Source organism: Lampetra planeri, chromosome 47 (genome assembly GCF_965212315.1).
Source record: "Lampetra planeri chromosome 47, kcLamPlan1.2.h2, whole genome shotgun sequence".
In the NCBI taxonomy this organism is placed as follows: domain Eukaryota; kingdom Metazoa; phylum Chordata; class Hyperoartia; order Petromyzontiformes; family Petromyzontidae; genus Lampetra; species Lampetra planeri.
Window position 1 is genome coordinate 6,085,946 of NC_136153.1, and position 24,262 is coordinate 6,110,207.

Here is a 24,262-nt window from a genome sequence, read left to right on the forward strand (position 1 = left end):
CCTATTCAGAAATTAATCGTGGTGAGTGCGGAATCGTCGTGCAGTGAATGAAATACGACACCGCTGTTCACACAACTCTCACTTGCAAAATTTCACGTAAACACGCAGATACAATCTCCCTTCCACGCGAGTTGAACACACCCACATACACACGTGGCCCCTACCTACACCCACCCACCGACACACAACCTGCACACAAACTCTCTCTCCCCACACGTGAACACACCCACCTACAAATACAGGTTACCTCCACCCCCACCCACCTCCACACAATCTCCCTCCCTCCCTCCCACACACACACCCACCAACACACAGTACATACCTACACCCCCACCCACCTACACACAACCTCAGTCCCTCCCACACACACACCCACCAACACACACAGTACATACCTACACCCCCACCCACCTCCACACAATCTCCCTCCCTCCCACACACACACCCACCAACACACAGTACATACCTACACCCCCACCCACCTACACACAACCTCCCTCCCTCCCACACACACACCCACCAACACACATTACATACCTACACCCCCACCCACCTACACACAACCTCAGTCCCTCCCACACACACACCCACCAACACACACAGTACATACCTACAGCCCCCACCCACCTACACACAACCTCCCTCCCTCCCACACACACACCCACCAACACACAGTACATACCTACACCCCCACCCACCTACACACAACCTCCCTCCCTCCCACACACACACCCACCAACACACATTACATACCTACACCCCCACCCACCTCCACACAATCTCCCTCCCTCCCTCCCACACACACACCCACCAACACACAGTACATACCTACACCCCCACCCACCTACACACAACCTCAGTCCCTCCCACACACACACCCACCAACACACATTACATACCTACACCCCCACCCACCTACACACAACCTCCCTCCCTCCCACACACACACCCACCAACACACATTACATACCTACACCCCCACCCACCTCCACACAATCTCCCTCCCTCCCTCCCACACACACACCCACCAACACACAGTACATACCTACACCCCCACCCACCTACACACAACCTCAGTCCCTCCCACACACACACCCACCAACACACACAGTACATACCTACAGCCCCCACCCACCTACACACAACCTCCCTCCCTCCCACACACACACCCACCAACACACATTACATACCTACACCCCCACCCACCTACACACAACCTCCCTCCCTCCCACACACACACCCACCAACACACATTACATACCTACACCCCCACCCACCTACACACAACCTCCCTCCCTCCCTCCCACGCACACACCCACCAACACACAGTACATACCTACACCCCCACCCACCTACACACAACCTCCCTCCCTCCCACACACACACCCACCAACACACATTACATACCTACACCCCCACCCACCTACACACAACCTCCCTCCCTCCCACACACACACCCACCAACACACATTACATACCTACACCCCCACCCACCTACACACAACCTCCCTCCCTCCCTCCCACACACACACCCACCAACACACAGTACATACCTACAGCCCCCACCCACCTACACACAACCTCCCTCCCTCCCACGCACACACCCACCAACACACACAGTACATACCTACACCCCCACCCACCTACACACAACCTCCCTCCCTCCCACACACACACCCACCAACACACATTACATACCTACACCCCCACCCACCTACACACAACCTCCCTCCCTCCCACACACACACCCACCAACACACATTACATACCTACACCCCCACCCACCTACACACAACCTCCCTCCCTCCCTCCCACACACACACCCACCAACACACAGTACATACCTACAGCCCCCACCCACCTACACACAACCTCCCTCCCACACACACACCCACCAACACACACAGTACATACCTACACCCCCACCCACCTACACACAACCTCAGTCCCTCCCACGCACACACCCACCGACACACAATCGATACACCCCCTCCCCCACACGCTCGTGAACACCCCCACCCACCTACACACACATGCAGACACAGTACCAACACCCCATCCACACGAACACACACACACCCACACACACGTACGCACCCACGCACAGCATCGTGACAGCTGTCACTGAGCGAATTTGGAGTTGTGTACAAAGAAGAAGAACACCACCGACATAATCCGCTTACTTAATTAATTTCATTAGTGTCAGTAAGCAGGTTACTTCGGGTCACTGAGTGCCATTGGTGGACGGGGCTGGCCACGTGTGGTTTAAATGGACAGGTAGGGTCCCCCAGGTGTGCTCATCCCATCCCGGTCATCGCCTGCAGCGCTGCGGCCCTCAGACGGAAACTCGCTCCCTCCCAAGGCTCCGCGTGAGTTGCGCGTCGCTCCCACCTTGTCGTGTCCACGTCTGTGCTTCGTGCGTGCGTCGTTGTTGTTGTTCCCATTGCCGTGTGTGTCTCCGTGCGTTTGTGTCTCTGTGCGTGTGTGTCTCTGTGTGTGTGTCTCCGTGCGTGTGTGTGTGTCTCTGCGTGTGTGTGTCTCCGTGCGTGTGTGTGTGTGTCTCCGTGCGTGTGTGTGTCTCCGTGCGTGTGTGTGTCTCCGTGCGTGTGTGTGTCTCCGTGTGTGTGTCTCTGTGCGTGTGTGTCTCTGTGCGTGTCTCTGTGCTTCCGTGTGTGTGTGTCTGTGCTTCAGTGTGTGTCTCTGTGCGTGCGTGTGTCTCTGTGTGTCTCTGTGCGTGTGTGTCTCTGTGCATGTCTCTGTACTTCCGTGTGTGCGCGTCGGGGAGCGGTTCGTGCCGGTGGTTCAGTGCGCGCTGCGCTACGAACCCGGCTACCCGAGTTCGATTCCCGCTCACGGCCAACACCGGTGACTATTATTTGAACCGGTCCTGGGCCTCCCCTAGGTCGACTCAGCCTCAAATGAGCACCCGTGCGGTGTGTAAACATCGCCACTAGGGAGACAAAGGCGGCCGGGCGTGGTGTTGGCCACCCACCCCCTGGTGTGCCAACAGCACTTGCCCCCGAAAGTCTGTTAAGACTACACGGGGGATCTTTGTCTCTTTGTATGTGCGTGTTCTCTATCTGTGTGTTTTGCGTAGTCCTGGCCAACCCACCCCTTGGTGCGCCACGTTGGCCTGCATCGGCGAGGCTATACGGGTGATCTTTGTCGAATGTGAATGCTTGCCATGCGTTCCTGCCGTTTCTCTTGACATCACTGCGGCTGACTTGCGGCTCCATCCCTCCCTTCTCTCTCTCTGCGCCACCCGTCCCGCGGTGACTCCACTGCTAGCTTGTCGATGTGGCCGTTAAATTTCGATTTAAAGCTTTCGTGACTGCAGGGATTCATCTTCTTGGTTCTTTCGGTAAAGTCACGTAGAATGGAAATAATTAAATAATAAAAATAAAACATAATAAAATCATTCTCACGACGTTTCTGCCACAACGCAAGCAGCCGTCCTCAGGTGGAGAACAGGTCTGTCGAGAAGACAGACTCTTGTCTTCTACGTGACTTTACCGAAAGAACCAAGAAGATGTGGCCGTTGTCCCGCGCGTTCCCCCGGGGTTCCGACTCCTGCCTATCGCTTTCTTCGACTGCTTCGGCAAGGATCACTCAACACCCCCCCCCCCCCCTCTTAATTTTGGAGCTTTCGTGACTGCAGGAATTACTTTACCACCCGTCGTCCTACCCATTGACATGCTAATTTTTTCTCTAACCCCCTCCCTCTCTCCGCCCCCGCCCCCTCTCTCTATTTAAGGCCTCGTCACAGAGACTTTCTCTCTCTGTGTGCCTATGTGTTGCTTTCTCTTTCTCTATGTATCTTGGTGATATCTGTCTGCTTATATGTCTGTCTATAGTTTTCTGGTTAGATTTTTGTTGCTATGTCATTTATACCTGATGATGATTGCTTGTGTTGCAATCGAAACGTTGTATGCTATTATTTAATTTATTATTTTATCTTTATACGTGACTTTACCGAAAGAACCAAAGAGTACCCCCCCCTTCCCCACGGCACCGTCCCTCCGCCTTCGTGTCACGCCACGGCTACTGACCGCAGCCTTCCTCCTACAGCCGCCCTCCCTTCCCCGACAGCCTCGGTTCCCTCGAGTTAAAGCTTTCAGCCACTCTCGGCAAAAAACTCCGGTGCGAGTTCGAATAGCAGAGTTATGATTTCATCGATAATATAGGTTTTTTTCGTTGGGGGGGTTAGAACGCGTAAATATGTGTCGTTAAACCCGCCACCACCCGACACAGCCTAATCTAGTAAGATTCACACTATGAGACCTCCTTTACCAGTGGTACAAAAACTGGCACCTTTATACCAAGGCATCATGTTTGCAATAACCACAACACAAGCAGTCAAAATGCAAACAAAAAGAAACAACTCTGATAATGATATGCACTGTCCTTGAAGTTGATAGTTTTTGTACCAGTTGAAAGGGTAAAAACCTATCACTAGTAAGATTCGTCACGTAAACAGAACATGCCACTTCGTCACTAGTACAGCACACCGTTGTGTTGTAGAGCAAAGCCCAAAGCCACAACGTTTACAATCTGAGTACGACGTTTCGCCAGTAATTACAACAAGCATCATCAGGCGAGAGCCAGATTGGTGGAGAAATCCTCCTGTTTCGTTCCTTAAAGAGAGGGGTAGATGTGATGGCAACTCATGTGAGCAACTTATGATTCCATCTTTTCACATTTGCCATCTCCCATTCATCTCTGCTTTTCCCTTCCACGCCCTCTGCGTGTCGATGTGTTTGTCTAGAATTTCAGGGGTGGGGAACCTTTTTTCTGCCAAGGGCCATTTGGATATTTATAACATCATTTGCGGGCCATAAAAAAATAAATGTATGTTGCTATGTAAAAAGCTCCTACATTGATTGAATTTCAAGTCGTGCGGTTGCCTTGGCAGGGCCAGACCAATTTATTTCGCGGGCTTTATAAGGCCAAGGCCCGTGGGCCGGATGTTCCCCATCCCAGGACTCTAGATCACAACTGAGGCCTTTCTATAATTAATTTCACTTATTCAGTTTGCTTCGAATCGCGTGCATACCGCCTGGTTCCAGAGGTGGGACAAAGTCATTGTTATGCAAGTCCAAGTCGAGTCGCAAGTCATCAAATTCATGACTCGAGTCTGACTCGAGTCCAAGTCACATGACTCGAGTCCACATCTCATAGGTGGGACAAAGTCATTGTTATGCAAGTCCAAGTCGAGTCGCAAGTCATCAAATTCATGACTCGAGTCTGACTCGAGTCCAAGTCACATGACTCGAGTCCACACCTCTGCCTGGTTCTCTTCCGTCTTTGTTTGCCTTGTTGAAAACGTAATTTAATAAGCCAACCAGAGTTTTAAATACATAATCAAGCAACGGTGATGGTCTCATTCCGGTCATTAATGACATTACGTATAAAACCATCGCATTAAAGTTGGTTCAGCACTCAATCTGGGCCACCAGCGCTAACAATTAAAACAAAACAAAAAAGTGTTTTGGCTCTCATCAGTCGAACATTACTCTCATGGCAGAGTCGGTGATCAATTGCTGCCAACTTTTGTGGAACACGTCATTTGAAGGCATCTCAGATGCTGTTCTGTGATAGCTGCTTCTGTGGGCCATTCTCGAACATGAAGGGTAGCACTGCTCTGCAAGAGATCTGAATGGGTACTTCATCTCGTTACATGATGTCTGGTGAGGTGGAGGTTTTGGAGTGGGCGCGGTGGGGTGGGGGGACACCTATAGCCCAGCAAAGGAGACTTGTGATCTCACTGGATTTGCACCTGGTGAGATTAAGTCCGTAGAGCAAACTTTGGAGACAAGCGTCGGTGGATCAGAACGGTGCGTGAAACTTACAAAGCCAGTTGTCCAGAAAATGTGAACGCGGAAAGTGGATTTGTGAATCCATCTGTGCGGATCTTTAAACGTGATCTATTTGTGGGTTGCATTTGCCTGCTCCCCTCTTTCCTTAGGGGAAATCACGTTTGAAATTGAAATTGGCCAAACATCTCAATGCAGGATTCTCCCGAAGTAAAGTTTCGAGACTCACATTTTTCTGGTAAATAAATGACTTGTGATTTTCATCAGATGAAGCATTTGTGTACCATGTATAATTGTAAGTCGATGCCCTTTGTTTAACCTGGTGAAAGTTCATTATGATTAATTGCCTCTTTCGAAAGAGAGCGAGAGATTGGTTGTTATAGTTATGTAAGAGGGGTCTTTCGACATGAACAGAATTCGTCGTGACTAAACAAAAGTGCGTTATGGTACAGAGAAATAAAGCTAATGGATTCTTTTTTTTGAGGTACGAAGTAGGAAAGATGAGTGAGGGGTGTAATGTTGACCGCATGGCACTCACAACCAGTTTGTTTTATTCTCAGAGTTGACATTCGGCCAAATTAGGTGCAAAATAAACTTAAATAGGATGTTTTTTTTTGTTTACACGGTCATTGGTGACTGGGCCCGAGATCACGAACTCACCACACTACGGGACACTCAAAATAGCGAGTTGAAGTCACAGACATCTGCCTCGATTCAATTGTGGGATCTCAACGGTGCCAGCTCAGCCTTCTGATCTCCGAGCCAAACATTTTTTCCCTAACCACGAACTAACTTTCCCAACAGCCCTTACCCATGACCCTAGCCGACCCCCCTAACCCCCACCGCCCCGCCCGCACCTCTCCCGTGCATCACAAGCCCCACTTTTCACTTTCCGTTAACATTTCAGTGTTTTGGTGTTCATTGTGGCGTGCGTGCCGTCCGCGTCGTATCCGTTGTGTCCCTTCCTCATCCGCCCTGGTGGAATGAGGCCCTGGCTGCCTGCGGTGTCCGGGCAAAACGAGGGCCTCACTCTGAATGCTAACTCTGATGACAATTAAACAAAGAGCAGGCAAACCCCTCAGCCTCCACTCCCCCCTCGTGCTGTGTCGTGTCCTGTTAGGGTCGCCATTATCGGAAAACCGCAAGAAATGGCTTGACAAGGATTCACATTGTAAACAAATCGCCAGTAACTTTTTTCCCCCTGTTCTAATCAATTGAAATGAATGCAAGATTTGAGCATGCTGAAGTACGGTCACATAAATTATGTATGTTGAACTTCTTTCGCACCGTACGTGGATAACCCCCCCTAATGGCGACACTGGTGTGAGAAGACATTTATCCAGAAGTGTATTGACAAACGCCTGTAAGTTAAATGATGTAATCATAATCTGATGTTTATTTAACACGTCAGTTCGACACACTTTTCCATCCAGCTTTCTCTCCCTGAGGAAATCATGAGGTATTTCACAGCCATGAACTCCTTGCACAGCCAAGGGAAATTGCTTTTCGTTTTACCCGTTTGCTGTTTTAATTCCGTTGAACTTTCATTGTGTGTGTGTGTTTTATCGTCTTTTCTATTCCTTGTGTCGTGTAATTTTCCGAGCGTGTTCATAAAGCGCCGTGAGATTCTGCCGTTTTCAAGCCCTATATAAATGCAAATCCTTATCCTTGTCAGCAGCCCCACCACATACAAAAACACAGATCCCACGTATAGCCTCAACAGATTGTTTGGGCAAGTGCTGTTAGCGAGCACCTATGAAGGCCGGGACAACACACGAGGGGGTGGGTGGCCAGCACCACGACCAACCGCCTTTGTCTCCCCAGTGGCGATGTTTTACACACCGCACGAGGTGCTCATTTGAGGCTGAGTCGATCTAGGGGAGGCCCAGTACCGTTTGAGATAATCGTCACTGGTGTTGGCCGTGAGCGGGAATCGAACTCGGGTCGCCGGGTTCGTAGCGCAGCGTAGCGCTGACCGCTACACTCCTGCCCACCACACGCGCACACAGACACACACACACAGATACACACACAGACACACACACACACACAGAAAAACACACAGATACACACACAGACACGCACACAGACACACACACACAGACACACACACAGATACACACACAGACACACAGACACACACACACACAGATACACACACAGACACTCACACAGACACACACACACAGACACAGACAGACACGCACACACAGACACAGACAGACACGCACACAGACACGCACACACACACAGATATACACACACACACAGACACACACAGTAGCAGTGGGCTCAGAGTAAAAAAGGCCTCGTTCTGCCCGCTCCTTCTGCCCCATACTTTGACTCCACCGACGTGTTTACAGGGGCCCGTAGAGATGATCGTGAGCCTCCCTCCCGTGACACGTGCGAAGTTGGTCCATCCTCCACTGCCCCAGCGTCGCTAGGGGGAGATGTTTGGTTGCTAAGGGCAGGGGGGGAGGATGGAGTTGGGATCGGTTGGGATCGGTCCCTTGAGGAAGGCGCTTGACAGATGGGGAGTACAGGATGTGCATATGGGTGATGGGGGTGCGGTGTGTCGATAGGGGGTTAGAGGCTATGGAAGGGGTGGGGGTAATAGGCTGTGGATGGGGAGGGGGGAATTTTGGGGGATACAGACTGTGGATGGAGGGAATTGGATGATCAGAGGGATGTGTCAATGTTGAACTTTTTCGCGTCGTACATAGCTAATGGGAGGGATGAGAGCGATGGGGGAGTAGGCTGTGGATGAGATAGATGGGGGGCAGGGCGGGTGTGTAGACTCTGGATAACGGGAATGGGGGTCATGGGTGAGCAGGCTGTAGAGTTGAGAGATGGGTGAGCAGTCTATAGATGGGGGTGGAGGGTGCAGGCTGTAGGCTGCTGGCCACGTTCCATCTGGGTTCTCGCCTGGGCTGCTGGCGAGGAGACCATTAGCATGACAAACGAGCACGAGGGACTGTGGTGACCGCGCTGGGGCCTGCTGGGGATGAGAATGTGAGGGTGGAGGAGGCTACGACGGGGTTTAGTAGCAGGCACTGGGTAGGGCTGGGGCAGTGGGGTGGGGGGAGCAGAGGGGGCAGGTCGGGGTACAGGGGGGGGACACAAAGCTTCGAGTTTGAGGAGTGCGGGCGAAATCTGCCAGCCGCCGTTGTTGTCAACGGCGCTGCGAGGAGGACAAACGTCGCGTCGTCGGTACGTTCGCGCTGTGCGTCTCTCGGCTGAGTTGCGGCGTTTGCTGAGTCGGTTGTCTCGGTGGGCCCCCCTCCCACCCCCCGTGCCGCGGCACGGACACGGGCAGCCGGGAATGAACGCGCGGATTTGTGTCGGGCGCTGCCGATGCGGAGCGTCACGTCGAGTGACCGGGCACCCCTTGGGCCGCATGGCGATGTTTGTCGTGCGCGCGTCTTCTTGGGTGCGATGATCCCTTCGGGACGTGGTTTTTTTGTTCGTTTAAACTTCCCATTCAGACTTGAGCGCGTGTTCCTGCAGTTAACATGCCTTGGCGCCCGTACGTAATTGCGAGTTGGGCAGCCAAGCCCGCACTCGCCCGGGGTTTAATCGCCTCTCTCCTCGCAGTGGTGAACGAGACAGCAGCGGGGCAACGTTCGATCTTCTGTTGCCACGAATGACGCCGCCGTAGCTAATACAGCGCCTGTTGGAGGAATTCACTCCGAGGTGCCCCGTGGAACGGAGAGCATAGCGCTACTACGGACGATTGTCCTTGATTGACGCACGTGTACACGCAGAGCGAAAGAGTGGGAGTCTGTGTACACGCAGAGCGATGTGCCCCTGGGGTGAGAGTGAGAGTCTGTGTACACGCAGGGCGATGTGTCCCTGGTGTGAGAGTGGGAGTCTGTGTACACGCAGAGCGATGTGTCCTGGGGGTGAGAGTGAGAGTCTGTGTACACGCAGGGCGATGTGTCCTGGGGGTGAGAGTGGGAGTCTGTGTACACGCAGGGCGATGTGTCCTGGGGGTGAGAGTGGGAGTCTGTGTACACGCAGGGCGATGTGTCCTGGGGGTGAGAGTGAGAGTCTGTGTACACGCAGGGCGATGTGTCCTGGGGGTGAGAGTGGGAGTCTGTGTACACGCAGGGCGATGTGTCCTGGTGGTGAGAGTGGGAGTCTGTGTACACGCAGAGCGATGTGTCCTGGGGGTGAGAGTGAGAGTCTGTGTACACGCAGGGCGATGTGTCCTGGGGGTGAGAGTGGGAGTCTGTGTACACGCAGGGCGATGTGTCCTGGGGGTGAGAGTGGGAGTCTGTGTACACGCAGGGCGATGTGTCCTGGTGGTGAGAGTGGGAGTCTGTGTACACGCAGAGCGATGTGTCCTGGGGGTGAGAGTGAGAGTCTGTGTACACGCAGGGCGATGTGTCCTGGGGGTGAGAGTGGGAGTCTGTGTACACGCAGAGCGATGTGTCCTGGGGGTGAGAGTGGGAGTCTGTGTACACGCAGGGCGATGTGTCCTGGTGGTGAGAGTGGGAGTCTGTGTACACGCAGAGCGATGTGTCCTGGGTGTGAGAGTGGGAGTCTGTGTACACGCAGAGCGATGTGTCCTGGGGGTGAGAGTGGGAGTCTGTGTACACGCAGGGCGATGTGTCCTGGTGGTGAGAGTGGGAGTTTGTGTACACGCAGGGCGATGTGTCCTGGTGGTGAGAGTGGGAGTCTGTGTACACGCAGGGCGATGTGTCCTGGGGGTGAGAGTGAGAGTCTGTGTACACGCAGAGCGATGTGTCCTGGGGGTGAGAGTGGGAGTCTGTGTACACGCAGAGCGATGTGTCCTGGTGGTGAGAGTGGGAGTCTGTGTACACGCAGATCGATGTGTCCTGGGGGTGAGAGTGGGAGTCTGTGTACACGCAGGGCGATGTGTCCTGGGGGTGAGAGTGGGAGTCTGTGTACACGCAGATCGATGTGTCCTGGGGGTGAGAGTGGGAGTCTGTGTACACGCAGGGCGATGTGTCCTGGGGGTGAGAGTGGGAGTCTGTGTACACGCAGGGCGATGTGTCCTGGGGGTGAGAGTGGGAGTCTGTGTACACGCAGGGCGATGTGTCCCGGGGGTGAGAGTGGGAGTCTGTGTACACGCAGGGCGATGTGTCCTGGGGGTGAGAGTCTGTGTACACGCAGGGCGATGTGTCCTGGGGGTGAGAGTGGGAGTCTGTGTACACGCAGAGCGATGTGTCCTGGGGGTGAGAGTGAGAGTCTGTGTACACGCAGAGCGATGTGTCCCGGGGGTGAGAGTCTGTGTACACGCAGAGCGATGTGTCCCGGGGGTGAGAGTCTGTGTACACGCAGAGCGATGTGTCCTGGGGGTGAGAGTCTGTGTACACGCAGAGCGATGTGTCCTGGGGGTGAGAGTCTGTGTACACGCAGAGCGATGTGTCCTGGGGGTGAGAGTCTGTGTACACGCAGAGCGATGTGTCCTGGGGGTGAGAGTCTGTGTACACGCAGGGCGATGTGTCCTGGGGGTGAGAGTCTGTGTACACACAGGGCGATGTGTCCTGGGGGTGAGAGTCTGTGTACACGCAGGGCGATGTGTCCTGGGGGTGAGAGTCTGTGTACACGCAGGGCGATGTGTCCTGGGGGTGAGAGTCTGTGTACACGCAGGGCGATGTGTCCTGGGGGTGAGAGTGAGAGTCTGTGTACACGCAGGGCGATGTGTCCTGGGGGTGAGAGTCTGTGTACACGCAGGGCGATGTGTCCTGGGGGTGAGAGTGGGAGTCTGTGTACACGCAGAGCGATGTGTCCTGGGGGTAAGAGTCTTTGTACACGCAGGGCGATGTGTCCTGGGGGTGAGAGTCTGTGTACACGCAGAGCGATGTGTCCTGGGGGTGAGAGTCTGTGTACACGCAGGGCGATGTGTCCTGGGGGTGAGAGTCTGTGTACACGCAGGGCGATGTGTCCTGGGGGTGAGAGTCTGTGTACACGCAGGGCGATGTGTCCTGGGGGTGAGAGTGAGAGTCTGTGTACACGCAGGGCGATGTGTCCTGGGGGTGAGAGTCTGTGTACACGCAGGGCGATGTGTCCTGGGGGTGAGAGTGGGAGTCTGTGTACACGCAGAGCGATGTGTCCTGGGGGTGAGAGTCTGTGTACACGCAGAGCGATGTGTCCTGGGGGTGAGAGTCTGTGTACACGCAGAGCGATGTGTCCTGGGGGTGAGAGTCTGTGTACACGCAGAGCGATGTGTCCTGGGGGTGAGAGTGGGAGTCTGTGTACACGCAGCGCGATGTGTCCCGGGAGTGAGAGTGGGAGTCTGTGTACACGGAGGGCGATGTGTCCTGGGGGTGAGAGTGAGAGTCTGTGTACACGCAGGGCGATGTGTCCTGGGGGTGAGAGTCTGTGTACACGCAGGGCGATGTGTCCTGGGGGTGAGAGTGAGAGTCTGTGTACACGCAGGGCGATGTGTTTCCTGGGGGTGAGAGTCTGTGTACACGCAGAGCGATGTGTCCTGGGGGTGAGAGTCTGTGTACACGCAGAACAATGTGTCCCTGGCGTAAGAGTGGGAGTCTGTGTACACACACAGCGATGTGTCCTGGGGGTAAGAGTGAGAACCTGTTTACACGCAGAGCGATGTGTCCTGGGGGTGAGAGTCTGTGTACACGCAGAGCGATGTGTCCCAGGCGTCGTGAGTTACGTTATCTGGGGGGGGGGGGGGTGAGAGAAGGATGCACGAGAGGGCTGAAGTCCGTTCTAACCGATTGGATTCCCGGCGCCAAGTTGTGTTGGGGAGCTGCGGTGACACACACGAGGTTTCGTGACCTGGTCAGTCCCAGTCGTTCGTGAGCTGCGTTGACACGGCGTATGTGGATTTGACGTGCATCCCGAGAAAGCCCCTTTTCCGCGTCCACATTTCGTTCGACGCACTGCAAGCCGACGCGTTTCGTTCCCCTGGTTATCTTCGTGTTCCGTGGCCTGTCGAACAGCGCTGCTTTAATTTGCCCACTTAGCATCGAGGCAGCGAATGATGGCAGCATCAAGTGAAAAAAGCTGGCTCTTTAACGGAAAGTTGTGCGCTAGGAATTCCTTTCACTGGAACATCTTTCCGTGTGTACGGGTTTTTGTTGTTGTAGTGTGTGGAGTGGGGGGGGGCGCTCTTGTACTGGGTTGTGACTCGGGCTGTTATTCTCTCTCTCCCCCTTCCCCTCCCCACCACTCCCAACCCCCCATCGTCCAGTCTTTTATACGATGAATTCAACCGTGTCGTTTGCAAATATTTAATTCCGGGCCCTTATAAACCCTTGCGGGCTGGCGTGGCCATTGACAAACAGTTTCTCGGCTCAGCGTTTACCATGCTCACAAACAGCCAGCGGCAATCCTCACAAGCAGTTCTTGTTATCTGTAGCTGAACGTCCTCATGACCATTCGCATGCAACCTAGAGGCCGATCGAAATTCGGTTTCGGTTTCGGCGCCGAAAGTTGGCAAATGGCCTCATACGGCATAGTTTCGGTTTTGGCCGAAAGTAAATTTTTAACTTTCGGTTTCGGCCGAAACCAGAAATTCAGTTTCGGTTCGCCGTCATATTTATGCAATCGGCGATAATGCATTGTAGCAGTGATGCACATGCACACAAACTCAACACACGTGTCAATAACACTGCCCTCAAAATAATGTGTAAGATAGGTGACATCTTTGGCAAATTCCATTGCTTGAAACATCACCGCTTGTACTCGTCTTAATTTTAGGGTGATGAATGTGTTGACTTTTTGCGCACTCTTGGATATTATTTTTCATCTGTGGTGAAAAACATTTACCAAATGAACATAAACACAATCCATTGCTTGAACGAGGATTAACCTATTTTTGCACGCACAAATCCTGGAGATTAAACCATTTGCTATCCGGCCTTCACCATCATGCAATGGCAACGGCTCATCTCATCACAGCTGGGTAATGGGCCTATGTAAGTAGAAAGCAATTTTGTATCTGCACATATAAATAAAACATCATTTAGCCATCAGCATATCGCCTTTCCAGAATCACATATATCTTAAGAGAGCAAACGCGGAAAACCAGCGCGGACTGGTTTTCCGCTTCTTTGGTCTCATCAGCAGAGTCCGGCTCGTTCAACCAGCGCGTTGCCTCGACGTTTACTGGCCCCAGAGGGACGCTCCGTTTTAAACGACCGTGGGGCCCTCTTGTGCCACCTTACCATCACCGCGTTCCCATTTTCGCCGAGGCAAGGATGGTGGTGGTGGCGGTCGGGTAGAAGCTCAACCTCTTCGTGTGAAGGGGCTGGCGGGGCGATTGCTGGACTTGTTTCTGGGTGTGGCCGGAGGGGACCCCCCCCGCCCCGCCATGTGCGTTGCGTTCGCGAGCTGGTGCCCCTTTCTCACGCGTCTCCTTCGCCCACGAGACCTCGAACCACTCGAGGTGAGTCCGTCCATTTGTTTTCAGTTTCATTTCATTTATTTGGTAGAGCCCTGTGAGCCATTCGGCTCTTGAATCGGGTGCAACCGCAACAAAGAAAAACATGAACAAGAAAACATCTTAAAGTGACTACGTGACTATGCGCAAACAGAAAATCTAAGAAAAGACAGCAAAATGTTGCAGAAAAAGCACCGTACACCAACGCTGTGTGCAAACATCCCAGTGGGATGCAAGTCAAACAACTGCAAGTCATATTATTGGTTCTTTCGGTAAAGTCACGTAGAAGGGAAATAATAAAATAATAAAAATAAAACATAATAAGATAAAAAAAAATTCTCACGACGTTTCGGCCACAACGCAAGCAGCCGTCCTCAGGTGAAGAACAGGTCTGTCGGAAGGACAGCGTCCTAATGAACTTGTGGCCGAAACGTTTAATATTTTTTATTATTTTATTATTTCCCTTTTACGTGACTTAACCGAAAGAACCAAGAATATGAATCCATGCAGTCACGAAAGCTTTAACTCGAAATGTAACTGCAAATCAAACAACAACTGCAAGTCAAACAACAACACCCCAGAAGAGTGGCCATGCGTCTCGAAGCTCGGGGTATACGCATTCGCTTAGCGGCTACTTGAAAGTGGCGTTTAAAAATTGCGGGCGGTTTTTTGTTGTTGTTGTTGTTTTATTTCACGGATACGAGTTTGAATCTTTGCTAATGCAGGATTTTAAAAACGTTTCAAGTCAAGCGATCTCTTTGCTCATCTTGCGTCGCAGCGGTGCGCGACTGCTGTTCTTTTTAAAAATCACCGAGTGACACACCTCCAATTAGCACGGTTGGCAACGTGAAGGTTCGAAAGTAGTTTAATATATAAACATACATTATTACGTGATTTCTAAAAGTTTGTTTTATTAATCATCAATGAAGCTTTCTGCCTGTTTATTATGCTGCATTTCCCTTTAAATTCAGCGGTAGGTTGATGTTTATGAGTTTGATGGGAAAAAAAGCTTTGAATAATCATGCATATGCACTGATTATGTGACACTTTCCAACATGCGTTTGTCCTCGGAAGTATACAATTAGCAGTAAATAAGCCGATGGATAATTATCAGGGCAAAATGTGTTTGCATGTTTACAAATCGTCTTTTTTTTGCTGTGGTTTGTGTCTCCGATTTTTGTTGGCCAACGCTTGCATCAATTTGGGCGGTTTTCAATCGGATAAAGTCTCAGACAGCAGCACGATTTTATACTAAAGTTGAATTCCACATTGGATTATGGTCACAAGAGTGATCGTATTCTTAGGTTTTTTCGGTAAAGTCACGTTGGTAAAACATTAAAATTAATAAAAGTAAAATAAAATAAAAATCACGACGTTTCGGAGGCAACACAAGCTTCCGTCTTCAGGTGGAACCGTCACAGCCACGACAGCTGTATCAAGTAAATGAGAGATTGCAGGAGCTACCACTCGGTTTATATAATGGTTGGAGAGGGGGGAAGACGGAAGCTTGTGCTGCCTCCGAAACGTCGTGATTTTTATTTTATTTTACTTTTATAAATTTTAATATTTAACCTACGTGACTTTACTGAAAAAACCTAAGAATATGAATCCTTGCAGTCACGAAAGCTTAAAATCTAGAATTAAGAGTGATCGTGCCTCCCTACGTTACGGACGGCCAGCCAGCCGGGTGGACAGAGACCCGTGCATGAACTCTCTCGACCTTAGTTGCGGACTAAGTAAGTAAAACGTTATCTTGCTCTATTTAAGACCGGGAGCAGGTGGATTGCTTCACTATACTGGCAAATCGTCCGATGATGCTGGATGTAAATTACCAGCGAAACGTCGATTGTCAATGTCGTGGATTTACTCTCATAACACAGCGATGGGCTGAAGTAGTAACTAATTGACACGTTGTTTACGTGACAAACATTACTGGCTCTGTCGGGTGTTGGAGGGTTACGACACATTTACACTACCTTTATTGTGAATAACATTGTTCGCGTAAAGCCCACTTACGCGTTAAACGAAGCAAAAAAAAATCGCTGCAAACGTTGCGGGCGGAGCTGCAAAAACTTTGCGGCGAGTGTGGATGTCGTTGGGAGTTTGCGTCGAGGAGACGCCCTCAAGTGTTGAGACGTGGGGGTGACGAGGGCCCCCCCCCACACCGCACGAAGTTGCCGAGCAACAATCGCGGCGAGGATTGTTACCGAACGCCAATTCCCAGTGAGCACTGCTCCGCTCGCTGGCAGGCGTTGCGCTAAGGAAGCGTTCTTTCTTTTTTTCTTTTTCTGCAACCAGCTTCCATCTAAGGATGCTGCCACAACGGTGGTGTCACGGGTAGTGCGCTGGGCTCGCAAGTCGAGAGGTCACCGGGTCAATCCGACCTCCCAGCGCCGCAGTCGAAACAACTGGGCAGGTTTCTCAAATCCTCTCACCTCCGGTTGTCTGGCCATGCGTGGAAGAGTAGGCCAAACGCCCTCTATGGGGAGTTCTCTACGGCTCCCTGTAGTGGAGGCCCTTGAGCTAGCAGTGGCGTGAGCAGGCAATTGCAGGGCTGCACATTTTTTTTTAAAATCCTTTATATTAAGTTCGCTTGCTTGTTTACGACCGTGCAAATCTTTCGGTCGTTTTGTAACCCACTTCCCGTGATCCAATCGAGCTGACATTTTCCACACAGACTCGTTGTGCGTGACAATTAATGTTCGTGAAAATTTTGTTCCAAAATTTTATACTTTTTAGGACAAAAATATTATATTTAATTACCAATTGCTTAATGGTGCAATGCAATCATCTGACCCATAGGTGGCAGCCATCTCAAGCCAGAGGACGAGAGGACTCTAGCCGCCACGCATATAAAGGATTTATAGTGAAAAACTTTGTTTTTACGGGTTATACTTGTTACCAGATATCTTGGCTGGGGTAGTCAGGACGTTCTCTCTCTCTCTGTGGAGGTAAAAGACGCAAGTGAGAATGTGTGTGTTCCACCATCCACGTGTGTCTGTGTCCTCTTTCCTTCCAGGCAATATAATTGCTTGCCAGCAGTGGATTTCCCTGCAAGTGTGACGGCTGCACAGAAGAGACCTTCCAAGTGGCAGGATGAAAGAGCTCAGACTCGGCAGCTTGAAGGAGAACTGGGATTTGTGATGGAGATCGTGGTCTGATGTGATGTGGCTCCGTCTGACAGTGCCGACTCCCACACAAGTGAGGCTCATGTACTGACGACAACAATGAAACTTCGAGGATATGCAAAGCTCATTTGGATTTGCAAGAAAACCCACGGATTACCTCCATTAACAGGACGGAGCAGGCTCGATCAACACTCGGAGAGCTAGCGTTGTCAGATCGGCTAAAGCAAACGCCGAGGAGCGAAACTAATCGCCGCGCCTCTTCAAATAGACGGATCCGCACGACTGCGTCAACCTCGTGACAACCACCGCCAAGACTCTTCCCCCCACCACCCCCCCATCCACCGCCCGCCGTGCCGCAAACTCGCGGTTTAACTTGGTGGGGGGGGAGGAGGAAGGCGCTTTCCCAGGACGACTTTTGTGGGACTGACCCGGACGGACGTGCACGCGATCGAGGACTCAGCGGGTCGCCCCATGAGCGGGCGCGATGGCGCGGACCTGCTCGCCGAGAAGCTGCTCGTCGCGGCGCACAGGGGCCGCGTGGGCGACGTCGTGGAGCTCATCAATCGAGGCGCCCCCAGCGCCATCAACAAGGTGCGTCCCATTGTGGTGAGGGAGAGCGAGGGATGGCGAGAGAGAGCGAGGGAGATCGAGGGATGGCGAGAGACAGCGAGGGAGAGTGAAGGACAGTAAGGGACAGCGAGGGAGAGCGCGGGACGGTAAGGGATGGCGAGGGATGGCGAGAGACAGCGAGGGAGAGCGAGGGATGGCGAGGGGTGGTGAGAGACAGCGAGGGCGAGCGAGGGATGGCGAGAGACAGGAAGGGACAGCGAGAGAGACGGCGAGGGATGGCGTGTGAATCAGAATAATTATCCTGGAGGAATCCGATGAGCTATGAAGCTCTTTTTCGCAGATGTCCAGCCAAGCGAGAGAGAGAGACACGGGGACTACGAGGGACGGCGCCGTCTGGAATAATGATACAGTTCGCGTAGTCACTTTGGGAAATAAAATGTGCCATGATGTACCCTCCTGTCAAATGGGTTTGTTGACTCAGTGAGACAGCCTTGGGTATATAGATAATCCAGTCCACTCTGCATTATCCAAGGTAATGGTGGGTAGGGGGGGGCTCGGATAAAACCGAAATTTGGATAAATGCAAAACATGTAAATTAACGTATACGAAAAGTATTTGTTCAACTAGGCAGAATTGTAGTGAAGACAAAGAATGTGCCTGGTCCGTTTTTTTATTGATTCTTCAAGTGATCAGTGTATTTCTTGTTTAGTGGTCGCGTGGCTATTGAGTCGCTGGCCCCTCGACGAGTGAGAAGCGGTGAACACTGTAACCAGCAAGCGCGTCACACATTTTACCTACTGTTTGTTTGCGACCACTGTTAATCCATATATGTGGATTATCCGTCCACGGATGAATCGAGAATGAACGTTAATAACGGTGTGATAATTGTTAGCGATGTAAAACAAACATTACACGAGTGTTGGAGCAGTAAGTAGTGTGCACGATTTGCAATTAGAAGGTTGGGAGTTCGAATCCTGGTAGGGGGGGGGGGGCTGACTCAGCCATCACGGGGAAGTTGACAGAAGTTGTCGTATAAATCGAATGGCTCCCACAATGTAGAATTGCCACCACTGGCTTCGTGCTACAATCAGGGGGTGAGAGGGGCCTCTCACTCAGCTGAGCCTGTCATTGTTTTGACATTTGAATTCTGATCGACGTTTGATGATTTGTGCTTTTTCTTCAAGTTATTTTTCAAGCTCTGTGGCAGAACTCGGCAGTGCACTTGATGTCATTGTTCATGGCCGTTTGTGTTTTCGTGTGTCTGGTTTTTCCGCGCATCTTCACTCGAGTTCATCGGCCTCTCGTTTTAAATAATTCGGCTCGGCATAGATATAATTCATTCAGAAAGTAATTGTAAGAAACACAATCACAGCCTTATGTCAATCCAGTTGTGAATGCATGCCTCCTCACGCCATATCAGGAGTGATGGGCGTTGTTTGACCACACCTCACCATTCTCGTCAGTATTAGATCTGGAAGGGTGGGCCCAGCACCAGTTGAGGTATCACTCTCCATCGATTCTAGCCACGGGCGGGAATTGAACTTGGGTCACCACATTCCTAGCGGAGTGTGTTTACCACTTGCACCACAGCTCCACGCCTCGCCAAAGAAAAAAATAACACGGGGGTAATGTAGTCGATCTAATGACAGTTCACAACACGCTCTTCAGACTTACTATCTCATTCACCTTAAGAGGCAGCAGCAGTTTTGGGGAATTCTAGATTTGAAGCTTTCGTGACTGCAAGGATTCATACTCTTAGTTCTTTCGGTAAAGTCACGTAGGTAAAAAATGAAATTAAAATTAATTTAAAAAAATCACGACGTTTCGGAGGCAACACAAGCTTCCATCTTCAGGTGAAACTGTCACAGCAAAATATCTGTATCAACTTTACCGAACGAACTAAGAGTATATAGTTTTGGGGAATGTGCCTCCCGGGAACGAACGCGAAAGGAAGCTTTTAAAAGCGCGGCGTGGGCGTGAGAGGCGCGGGAGAAACTCCGCGGCCAAGTGCACGCACCCCCCACCGCCCCAGGCCGTGTCGTGCTGGCCGCGCGATGATTGATGAGTTGGTGATGAGGTGGTGGCCTTGACGGGAGCCGGGGAGACTCGGCGTCAGACGCGGCGTGGCGAGCGAGCGAGCGAGGCCGAGTTTCGCGGGCGCGCTCGTAAAAAAAACTAACAAACAAACGTATTCTTGGTTCTTTCGGTAAAGTCACGTAGATAAAATAAAAAAAATAGATAATGAAAGCAAAAACCCCACGACGTTTCGATCGCAACACAAGCGGTCTTCATCAGGCAGAGAGATGAAGACCGCTTGTGTTGCGATCGAAACGTCGTGGGTTTTTTGCTTTAATAATTTTCAATTCATATAAAATGTATTTAATTAACTTTTTATTTTCTATCTACGCGACTTTACCGAAAGAACCAAGAATCTGAATTCCTGCAGTCACGAAAGTTTTAAGTCAACATTGAAACAAACAAACCTCCTGGTGCCTCGTGCACCGACCGGCATCGCTTGCCCCCTCGCCGCACGACGAACCTAAACTAACCTCCCTCGCCAGAAGCTATCGCGTTGCAGCCCTTTGGCGGTCATGACGACGCTTGCTTGGGACCCTCAACCGCAACGCTGGCACGTGAGGGCGAAACGCAACCCTCGTTCCACCCAAGGACGGTGGCCATTTTTTTTCCTACCCACGATTTTTTTCATCAGAACTTTTTTTTTGTATTGGAAGCCGTATATGTCCGTGCTGTTGCGGGTGTCAGATTATGGTGGTTTTGTTTTGCTTTGTTGACGGGAGAGAGGGCAATCTTGGACTGCCCCCGGCTTTGTGTTTCGAGGCTCGGATCTAATCCTATTTAATCCTTGCGTTGCTCCACAATGCCCCGGCGAGAATTCTGTCCTCCCCCCCCCCCAGTGTTGCTTTGAGCGCCTCCTCGGTATTCCATGCCGCTGTGGAGTTGTTCATCAGCTGGATCGGCTGTGGCCAAGGGACGTGGTCGTTGTTCGTATTTGCAAGAACAAACCAATGGCGGCACCCGCACGAGTTGTGAAACGTGCTCCATTGCATGAAAAATTTAAGGATAGGTTTTACCCTTTCTGGAAATAAAACAGGTTTCAAACATTCGTGACCGCAGGGATTCATCTTCTTGGTTATTTCGGTAAAGTCACGTAGAAGGGAAATAATAAAATAATAAAAATAAAACATAATTAAATAATTCTCACGACGTTTCGGCCACAACGCAAGCAGCCGTCCTCAGGTGAAGAACAGGTCTGTCGGGAAGACAGTGTCTGAATGAATGTGTCTGAATGACGCTGTCTTCCCGACAGACCTGTTCTTCACCTGAGGACGGCTGCTTGCGTTGTGGCCGAAACGTCGTGAGAATGATTTTATTATGTTTTATTTTTATTATTTGATTATTTCCCTTCTACGTGACTTTACCGAAAGAACCAAGACGAGGTTTAAAACACGTAGGCTTTCGCGGCCAATATTATTCATAATAAAGTTTTTTGGGTTAGAGATCGCGTAAGTATACATGTGTCATAACCCTCCACCACCCAACGCCAATTAGTTTACAACTTCGTACTCAAATTGTAAATGTTGTGGATTTACTCTCCAACACACCGGTGGGCTGAAGTAACTAATTGGCCCTTTGTTTACGAGACAAATCCCTGACTAATTTTGCTGTGTCGGGTGGTGGAGGGTTACGACACATTTATACTTACGCGATCTAACCAAAAAACCTTTATTACGAATAAAACAGGCGTTAAGATTTTCAAACACCAAATAGAAACCTTTTGCAAAGAATGGGTAAAACCTATTCTTATTTGTTCATGCTTTGTTACTGGCAAAATATCCCATCTTGTGCTTCCTTGCGCGAGAACCCAGACGGTTGAAGCCCCACGCTCGTTTTGCACATTGTGGCTGCAAAATGTTTGATCATCATCATCATCATCGGCCAAGACCGCATGATTAATTAACAGCAGTTTTGCCAAGTTTGTAGCTCGTGTGGGTTTTTTTTCTCCCCCGCCAATGATTTTTACGTATCGCGCGTTTGTGGAATTTTGAACAAACGACGGGCGTAGTGGCACACGTCATTTTGAGGTAAGAATTCGTGGTTCACGTGGTTTTGTGGCTCACAGAGATTTATGAAACCCCAGGGAGTACGGTACAGCAAGTAGGTTGATGAGCCTGTCTGTGTGAACCTTTGTTTACAGCTCACACATTTGGGATTTATCTGGCAACTAACGTCCTCTCACACGCGAAACATTCCTGAAAAAGGAGTCGAATGCGGGGCTCTCTTGAAAATTAGACTTGTGGCTCAGTTTGGCCTTTCTGGATGAGTTGTTATTTTGTCATTTTATGGCAGATGTGCTGTACAGAGTGTTGTTCGCTACGATTTCGATTTAAAGCTTTCGTGACTGCAGGGATTCATCTTCTTGGTTCTTTCCGTAAAGTCACGTAGAATGGAAATAATAAAGAATAATTTTATTATGTTTTATTTGTATTATTTTATTATTTCCGTTCGCTACGATGTTACGTCGAGAAATATTCAGTTCCTGAAGAGGCTCACTCCCAGCACATGGAGCGAAATATCGGACATCGTGCCGAACAACGCGCCGCACAACCAGACACCAGTCAAGCTGAAGAAAGATCGTGATTGTTGTTAACACCATGATAGGAAGAGCATGTGGATGGTGATGGTAATGTTTAAGGTCAGAATGAGGCAGCGTTGGATTTGTTTTGCCACGAGCGTTGCCGTGCCGGGCCGTGCCGAGCCGTGCTCGCGTGTGGAATGTGGCCCCTGGGACGCAGAGTGGCCGTTGAAGCGATGAGCCAGTTTATAAACTATGAGAATAGGTTTTGATTTAAAGCTTTCGTGACTGCAGGGATTCATCTTCTTGGTTCTTTCGGTAAAGTCACGTAGAATGGAATTGTTTTTATTATTATTATTTTATTATTTCAAAAAAATGTTTTATTATTTTATTATTTCCATTCTACGTGACTTTACCGAAAGAACTATGAGAATAGGTTTGCCCTTTTTTCTGGCAACAAAACAGCCGTGTTAAGATGTTAAAACACCAAACTGAAACCTTTTACAAGGGATCATGTCTGCATTAAGCACAATACCTGTGGTCAGAATGTAAACAAAAAACGTACGCTCATAATATATGCATTGTCTTTGAAACTGATTGGTCCACACCAGAGACAGCTTTCTTTTGAGCCTAGTCTCAAAACGATGTTAGACCAGAGGACGCCAAGGAAAAACCTATTCTCATATTTTGGTACTGGCAAAGGAGGTCCCATGATGCAGTTTACAAACTGTTTAATTAGTATTTTACCAGGTAAGGCCCCATTGAGCTATACAGCTCTTTTTCATAAGCGTCCTGCCAACAAATGATAGCACAACGAAGTGGCTTATCGCGCGGAAATTTATAGCAGTCAAATACTCTAAACGCACATTGATTCTAAATGTGGAAGGAAAAACCGCAGGACCCGGAGAAAAATCCACGCGACCACGGGGAGAGAGACATGCACACTTCACATATACAGGCGTCAGGGTCGGGATCGAACCCACGGTCTCCTGCATAGCTGGCGAGGTAGTTAACATTTCGTTGCCACGGCGTCCCAGCGAGATGTGTACTAAAGCGCTGGCACGGACAGGGCGTGTCAGTCGGCCGCCACCTCCCATCTTCTCGGCGCAATTCCAGCCCAGGTGAACGCAGGCTGCGGTGAGCTCCGCCTCGCTCACGTGTCCGTCAGCACCTCCGGCAATTTACGCTTCATGGCACGGAGCCGCGTGCACGCGTGAATGTGCACAGCGCTTAAAACTGTTTCATCGGCGACTGGTGGGATCCTGGGAAGAGGTCAGTTTAACAGGCACCGCGCAATAAATAAATACATTTTTATCCAGGTGGCCAGGGTTTCAAGCGAAGGTTACGGAGAATTGAGCGGTATTAGATGGGGGTTAGTGTCGACACGCCTGTTGTTGCATATGTGCATGCATGTAAGTGTGCGTGTACCTGATGCGTGCTCGCGGTTAAGATTAGTTGCGAGTGATATCAGAACCTGTCCTGGGCTTCCCCATGCTCAACTGAGTCTTCAATGCGTATCCAATGCAGGTGTTAAACATGAACACTGGGAGTAAATTAGAAGCTGGGCATGGTGCTGGCAACACAACCCCTTTATGCGCCATGCCTGCCTTAATAGGTGTTCGCTAACCGCAATTACCCCACCAGTTTATATGGGCATACCAGGGATGTTGTGTCTCTTTGCGTATGGCAGGGCTGAGGAACGTCCGGCCCGCGGGCCATATGAGGCCCGCGAAATAATTTGGTGTGGCCCTGCCAAGGCAACCGCAGGCGGGACTCGAAA

General features: G+C 50.6%; 1 protein-coding gene across 3 annotated transcripts in view; it reads left to right on the forward strand.

Annotated features, from left to right (window-relative positions):
- The first annotated feature begins 1,905 nt into the window (after nt 1–1,905).
- ANKRD6 (ankyrin repeat domain 6) overlaps nt 1,906–24,262 on the forward strand; it is a 47,966-nt gene continuing 25,609 nt past the window's right edge. The window contains exons 1-2 of one of the 3 annotated variants that reach the window (XM_078615514.1): nt 1,906–2,369; nt 16,489–17,909. In XM_078615514.1, the coding sequence (XP_078471640.1) occupies nt 17,790–17,909 (120 nt within the window). In that variant the 5' untranslated portion in view covers nt 1,906–2,369; nt 16,489–17,789. Of the gene's footprint in view, nt 2,370–8,943; nt 9,024–16,488; nt 17,910–24,262 lie in introns of those variants that run through there. The other 2 variants (XM_078615513.1, XM_078615515.1) reach the window with 2 other exon arrangements.